Raw genomic sequence first — 7,521 nt, 5'->3', positions numbered from 1 at the left:
TATCTATGATTTAGTTTATAAATTAATTAAGAAGCATAAAAAATCGTCTTGAAACTTTTCATATGAAATTGATGGGGCAAGAAAGAGACTATCTCATGTGAGGAGCCAAGAGAAAGGACGAAATTTTATGACATTGAAGACAAAGAAAGTGTTTCTTTTTTAAATAAAGGCAAAGAAAATGTTAGTTAATGTTGTGGGAAGTGTGATACGAGTTAAATTTCACATTATTTGAAAAAGCGGAGACACGAATATTAAGCTAGTTTCAAATAAAAATGTGGTATCCAAATACATTCGTATGATTGCTCTTAACTCAATATGAATGATGTCCAGACTCCCCACGACCTAATAGTTAGTGGCAAAGGAATGAGCTAAAGGTTCATATTATTTCCCTAAAGCTCGATATGCAAAGTTGTTGTGGGGTTAATGTGTGACCTTTAAAAACTTTGAGTCCATTTATAAGAAGGTTCATTACATGTTCTATGATTCATTACATGCCTTTACAAAAGAGAGATCGAATGTCCTTAGTTAAAGGAAAAGATGGGAAGAAAAAGAGGACCGAATTTCATCCACTTTGGCTCAATCACTAGTACTTGTTCAAAAGGATCTTGCAAGGGGCACCATTCAATAATAATGTACATGAAAGTGGATAGCTACAATAATTTGGTTGTTTTATATAAATTGATAAATGAACAAACACCCAAATTCACACATTACAAGATTCGGAACCATCCAATCTTCAAGTTGATTATAAATTGAATTGCATTGAAATATTTTGTTTTGTTCACGATTCGTTAAATGACCAAACTCCGAATATACTCACAACATTGAGTTACATTGAGCTACGAGTATTGGATAGATAGGATATCTACAAAATATAAGTTGGCATTCAAATTATCAAAAAGAAATTAAAAAATTGAATGGTTTAGCAATAGAGCATGTTATCCGTCTACCTTTATTATTATTCGTTAATAATCCGTCAAAAAAATTTAATGGCTAAGAAATAGAGAAGAAGTTATTGATGATTTTAATTTTTATACCAAACAAATACATTTTAATAGCAATTTAAGAAGTGTTATTGTAATTCCGTGTTATTATCTCCATCAAGTACTGCATGTGCATTGGCAACACTTATTTCACCAAGGTTTCCACGTCCTTTCTCTATGTCTCTTTCCCAAATATATCAAGAATGAAAGAAGAATCAACTCTAAGAAAGTGATATTTAACTTTATATAAAAAAGTAACGTATTATTGAGCAAAAAATATTAATGGATACTGAACCAGAACTTGAAGGCATCCAACACCAAGATTTAAATTGAAATAAAGTTATCTTAATTATATTCTTCTTTTGTTTTTGTTTAGTTCATACATTTTATTCACAATTTTATTTGTTGACGTTCGATATGTTGGGTTGGGGACGCAGTTAGAACCCGCAATTTTCTACTTTTAAGTATTTACGGGTACTGTGAATTCGACTGTACTCCTAACAAATTTAATGGTCGTTTGGATTAGTCAGCCCTTAAACTGAATACCAAATTTCTATAAAAAAAAAATATCCCCGTAGCTAGGTGAAATTTTATGGTATGCATTATTAACAAGGAAATCATTACTTAAAATGAGAAAGAAAATGAAAATATCACATGCTAGAGGACTGCATTAAGTGTTGTCTTATTTTACCAAGGGTCATTATTGGTGGCATGTGTGAGACTCCAAGAAGCAATATTCTAATTTCTAATTGTAATTTGATGAATTTGTTGAATTTGTTGAATTTGTTTGAAGTGTGGACTTTGGAATGAATTAGCATCTTAAAAAAGAATCCATTTGGGCAATATGCATTCAGATGATTGAGTATGGGTGTGAAAAGCATTTATGGGCTTATGCCATTGTTTTGAATTAAAGATATGTTCAATTTCTATTATAAGTGCAAAGTACTACTGGTTTTGATTCTGATATGTTTCAATTTTTTCAGTTAGACCTGTAATGTAGTAGTTTAGAGATAACATATGGACAACTTAACAAAGAGTGATTATAAAACTCTGACAAAATGGGTTAGCCCGTACAGGAGCAGATTCGAGTAATATATATATTATATAGAGTGTGTTTTTTTAAATAGGACTTTTTAACCTGATCCGATAAAACCTGTGGCCCATTAGGGCTAATCCGTTTAAGTCTGTGTAGCCCGTTTTGACTTTTGACAGCTCTACATGTACATACATTGTCAATAACATATAAGAGTCATATACCACACTTTTATTTGATGACCTTTGTTTGAACCAATAGTTCATTAATTACAATCTAATATAAAGCATTATTTATGTAGCACAATTAACTTAAATTGATCAAGTCTTTTGTGCCAACACTTCACCAGAATCAGAACTTCTCTGCCAAAACCTAAAATTAAGAGATCTTCTTTCAAGCATATTCTCCACTTCTTCCATTGGAAGTCCTTTAGTTTCTGGCACAAAGATAATAACAAAGATAATGGCAGCAACAGTGATAAAGATAAATATCATGAATGTCCATGAAACTCCAATAGCTTGTGTCAATGATAGAAATGACTGAGCAACAATAAGATTTGAGACCCAATTGGATGTAGATGCCATTCCTCCACATATTCCTCTATATCTTAAAGGGTAAATCTCAGAATTTACAACCCATGGCACAGTTCCCATCCCAGGTGAAAAGAATATTATGTATAGTGCAAGGCCTATTATTGCAAGCCATCCATATTTACTAGGACACCCCCTTGTGTACCATAGTCTATGTTCTTTGTGGCACTCATCCTTTGTGATATCATTGGAAATTAAACATGCTCCAGGTAGTAGCTGCACAAAATTGGTGTCAATAGTCTTATAATAAAAAAAATACTACATGATTTAACTCCTTTATTTTTAGTTCCTTGTTACACAAGTTTGAGATTATTTCTTGAACCTTGTGAAGTAGAGAGGCTAAAACCCCGGATTTAGAAATGAAGCGACTAAAATAGTGTTTCATATAAAATAAGGCGAAAAAAATGCAGCCTAAAAAACAGGACTAAGTTGAGAGGATAATTAAAATTTTACCTTATTAGCTCCAGAAGCACAAAAGCCACAATCAGGAGAAGCCTTAAGGCACTTCATACAATCCCATCCAGCTGGGTTAACAACAGTACTGTAATCAGGGCAAGTATTATTAAAATGAGAGGTTTCAACCGCGCTAATCATGGGCGAGTGAGTCGAACTCTCATGGAACACAACGGTCAAAACAACAAGCGACATAACAACACCGGACAAACTAAACAACAGCAGTTTTTTCCTTCCTGTCTTGTCTATAAAGTATATGCTCAAAATTGATCCAAATGCATTCAAACCAGATGTGACAAGTGACAGAAGAAGTGCCGTTTGATTCGATGCGAAACCAGCTAATTGAATAATGGCTGGACTATAGTACATGACAGTGTTGATCCCTACAAACTGTTGAAAAATTTGAAGTCCCATTCCTGCATATAAACCTCTTCTCACTGTTTTAGTTTTCAGCATTTTGATTATGCTGTGTTTATCAGAAGATTCTCCTTCCTTGATTTCAAGTTCAACTGACTCCTTCAAAGTATTAATTTCAGCTTCAGCTTCATTGAGCGGATAAATCCTCCTTAAAAGCGCTTTAGCTTCTTCTTCTCTTCCTTTTCGATACAACCAACGCGGTGATTCAGGGAGCGTAATCATCAGTGCAATTTGTAATAGAGCTGGTACTGCTGCTACTCCTAACATCCATCTCCATGTTCCTGGTACCTGAATAAATTATCATCAAACAATTACGATAACATACTAAACACATCACAAGTCACAGTCGAACCCTGAATTACCAGAACCCCTTCCAGTGGCGGAGCCAGAAAAATAATAGAGCCTGAGCAAAATTTCACATGTGACAATATATAAATAGTCTAACAAAAAATCTCAGTTTTACCCTAAACTAATCGCTAAAAATACCAAAAATTTTTGCCAAAGCCCGGGCAACTGTCCAGGCTTGCCGGGCCTTGGCTCCGCCCATGATCTCTTCTCTTGGGAACCATAGGGTTAATACTTTACACACAAAAAAAAAAAAAAAAAGTAAAAATCTCAAACTCACAAAAACTAAACACATCACAAGTCACAACATCACCAAAAAACAGTTCAAGAAAATGATCAAAATATATTGAATTGATGAAGTAGAGTTGCTCACTTTTGTGAATGCCAAGTTGATGAGGTAGGAGAGAAATTGTCCACCAGTGATGAGAAATCCATTGAGACTAACTAAGGCACCTCTAACTCTAGTTGGAGAAGCTTCTGAGATGTATAATGGTGATGCCATTGAAGCCATTCCAACACCAAGACCAACAAAAACTCTACCAACAATGAGAATAGATGAATTCATTGCAGAAGCCATTATTGCAGAACCAATAAAAAAGAGTGTGTCTGCAATTAAGATTGCCTTTTTTCTTCCAAATCGATCATTAATCCATCCACCAACGGCCGCACCTATGATTGCTCCAGCAAGGGCCATACTCACTATTGCTTCCTGCATTTAATTTACATTTTTTGTGGTGCATTTAACAAAATTTGAAGTTTTTGAATTTTCTGTGTCACTCAATGATTTCAATTAGGCACAATAGTTGTTATGTGTTTGAAAATTAACACAAATGAATCAGTAATTGGTCATAATAATTAGTACCAGTGAGTCATTTTTGCACATTTTATGTAACACTAGTTTGTTAATGTTCATGACATTAGTGACATATTTTTATTTCTCTAAGGAAAATAAAATAAAATGAAATTCAACACACAAAAATTGGTTGTTTAACCCTCTGGTACTCAGAAAAAGTTGTCCCAATAATTCAGAGTTCGACCATAAAATAAATAAAGTCTGACCAATAATTGTTCCCACCACTAGAAACAATAACTTTTATTTGCAAATGGTTGAGCAACAATACTTCATTCATGCTTCTATATCTTTTTTATATTCTATTTAAAAATCACACAAATATAGATGAAAAGATTTACATGCAACACTAAGCTAAGTGTATCATAATTTTGCTGACCACATAAAAAATATTATAATGAAACAGATAAATATGATTTTATTTTTTTTTTACTAGTCTTTCCTTAATATCATATTTTAAAATATTAGCCTTTTTTGGAAATATGCTTGGTTTGGAAAATGGTGCTTATTTTATGAGGAAAATCTTCCTTATGTAATGTAATCAATTGGATGTGATTGGGTGTGAACTGAACAAGGTAAAGAAAATTTTATTCTGTTTATAATATCCAAAAACATCGTTCTCATCAAGATGTGATGACTTAGCATAAAAACAAAATACATTTATTAAAAAACTATGAAACTTCAATTATGTGAATGTCATTATTTTTTCATGTGGCCCTATTTTTTAATGTGCAGATAAGGTTGATCGCCTGTGATTTGTGAACCTTAATGATGGTAAGGGGCATTACCCTACAATAAATTTCTGTATTTTTCAAACGTTTCCCAATTTGTTTCCATCAAATAAGTCTTTATTTTTAATTTTTATTAAAATAGTCTCTGATATTTTTAACTTACCGTTAAATTAATCCTAACGCTATCAATTTTTTTATCAAATAGTTGTTTTAAATTGACTATTGAGTGCATGTCATTTAAATTATGTGATATTATTGCTCACGTGACACTTAACACACCACATCAACATATTTAATGGTTTTAATGTCAACAGAGTGACCAAATTGAGAAACATTTAGCAAAGGTAAAGACTAAGATAATCAAAAGACATATTTGAAAGTGAGTTACAAAGACAAGAACCAATTTAGTACTCCCTCCGTCCCAAATTATAAGGGAAAAAAGCTCATTTTTTTTGTCCCAAATTATAAGAGAAAAAATCATTTTCAAGAATGTTTTTTCCTTATTTTCATAAAATTTAATGCAAATTGCATTTAATTTCTTCTCTATCTCATTTTCTCAATAAACAACAACCAATAAAAATTGTTTTTACATCTTCCTATGCAACTTATTCCAAGGAAAACTCACAAAAACATACTTCAAATTCTCATGTTTTACTTTTTCTTAATAAGTGTGATTTTTTTATTTTCCCTTATAATTTGGGACGGAGGGAGTAGTTTACTAACATATTAAATTAACTAACATATTAAATTAATGTTTATGTGTCTATCTTTCTCACGTATAAAGTCTTTTATTCCCTTAAATAATAGTATAAAGTCATATATTTCCTTATATAAAAATGAAGATGATGATATCAACTAGGCAAAGAGAACATTACTTTGTTTGTAGTGTAGATGTAGATGATAATGATGGAGATAAACAGTGAATACCTGAAGCCATGTTTTTCTATCCACGTCTTTGAAATCATCTCTGATATATAATAGTGCCCCAGATATCACTCCTACATTAATGAAAAAATGAAAATAAAACACCAAAAACAGAGGAAAACAGAGAAAAAACAGAACAAAACAGAGTAATATGAAGAGAAAAAAGTAACTAACCAGTGTCATATCCAAATAGAAAGCCACCTATTCCAGCAGAGAAAGCAAGACGAAGAACATAAGGATTTTTCCATGAAAGGGACAAACATTCTCTAAAAGCAGATACATCAGCTTCTACTACACCTCCTTCCATGTTCTTGTTTGATTTGAGAAAGTAAGAGGACAGAGAGATAGAAAAATTCTTGTATTTGAAGCATAGAAAAGTTTGCTGAGTTCAATATGTATTATATAGAGGGAAAAAGGTTTTTTTTAATAGATTCTTTCTAACTTTTTTTTTTGGTGTACAAGATTCTTTCTCACTTTTCTAATGGATAAATGGATAATACTAATAAAAATGGATTAAATGTTTAAAATATTCAAGACACTTTTTGACATGATTTTTTTTATTTACAATGCAGTCGTGGATCGAACCCAAGATCTCTAGCATACTATCCAAACTCCTTACTACTAGACCAAAATTTACATGAATATATTTTATTTTATTTTATTGTTTTCACCATTAGTATCCGGCTCATTGGACCGTTTAATATGGTTCGGGAGTCAGTTCTGTCATCAAGTAGTTTCAGCTCCCTCCTGATCGCAATTGCGACGGATTCAACTGTGATTCTTCCTACCAAATCCAGCATCAATCATCAACACGATTGATAAATTTACATGAATATTTAAACATATTGTGATTAGACTTAAATGATCGATGAATTTCACTTCAAAAATAAATATAGTTCGAAAGAATTTAAGTTTAATTTTTGAGTGAAATATATGATTAAATTTTACTTATCCTTTGGCCTGACTCCAGAATACCAAAGTCTTCCCTCTCTAAAAATCGGAAAATTAACACAATTTTTTTTATCATCCTTATTATAATGCCAACTTAGATTTATTTTATTTTTAAATTTAAGACTTTTTTTAAAAAAAAAAATTATATATCAATGATTCTTTTCAAAATTAGGTGAGAACAACTTAGCCCACTTAAAAACACATGTTATATTTTCGGTGAGACTCTTAACATAAGTCTAATCTT

General features: G+C 31.8%; 1 protein-coding gene across 1 annotated transcript; it reads right to left on the bottom strand.

Annotated features, from left to right (window-relative positions):
• Positions 1–2,219: 2,219 nt before the first annotated feature.
• LOC123914330 (probable inositol transporter 2) lies at positions 2,220–6,841 on the bottom strand. The gene is made up of 5 exons (XM_045965441.1): positions 6,501–6,841; positions 6,330–6,400; positions 4,195–4,530; positions 3,060–3,764; positions 2,220–2,822 (listed from the first exon to the last, which is right to left on the bottom strand). Exons 1-5 carry the CDS (start codon positions 6,631–6,633, stop codon positions 2,337–2,339), a joined length of 1,731 nt encoding a protein of 576 aa, XP_045821397.1. The 5' UTR covers positions 6,634–6,841; the 3' UTR covers positions 2,220–2,336.
• Positions 6,842–7,521: the final 680 nt, after the last annotated feature.

This window comes from Trifolium pratense, linkage group LG3 (genome assembly GCF_020283565.1).
Source record: "Trifolium pratense cultivar HEN17-A07 linkage group LG3, ARS_RC_1.1, whole genome shotgun sequence".
In the NCBI taxonomy this organism is placed as follows: domain Eukaryota; kingdom Viridiplantae; phylum Streptophyta; class Magnoliopsida; order Fabales; family Fabaceae; genus Trifolium; species Trifolium pratense.
This window is presented reverse-complemented; position numbering and strand designations above follow the sequence as displayed.

Excerpts from the sequence above, each read along its gene's own strand:
- LOC123914330 (XM_045965441.1), bottom strand. The coding sequence starts at position 6,633 with ATGGAAGGAGGTGTAGTAGAAGCTGATGTATCTGCTTTTAGAGAATGT. Across the intron at positions 4,531-6,329 it reads ATAGAAAAACATGGCTTCAG|GAAGCAATAGTGAGTATGGC; the intron begins GTATTCACTGTT and ends AATTAAATGCAG. Across the intron at positions 2,823-3,059 it reads GTGCTTCTGGAGCTAATAAG|CTACTACCTGGAGCATGTTT; the intron begins GTAAAATTTTAA and ends AATTTTGTGCAG.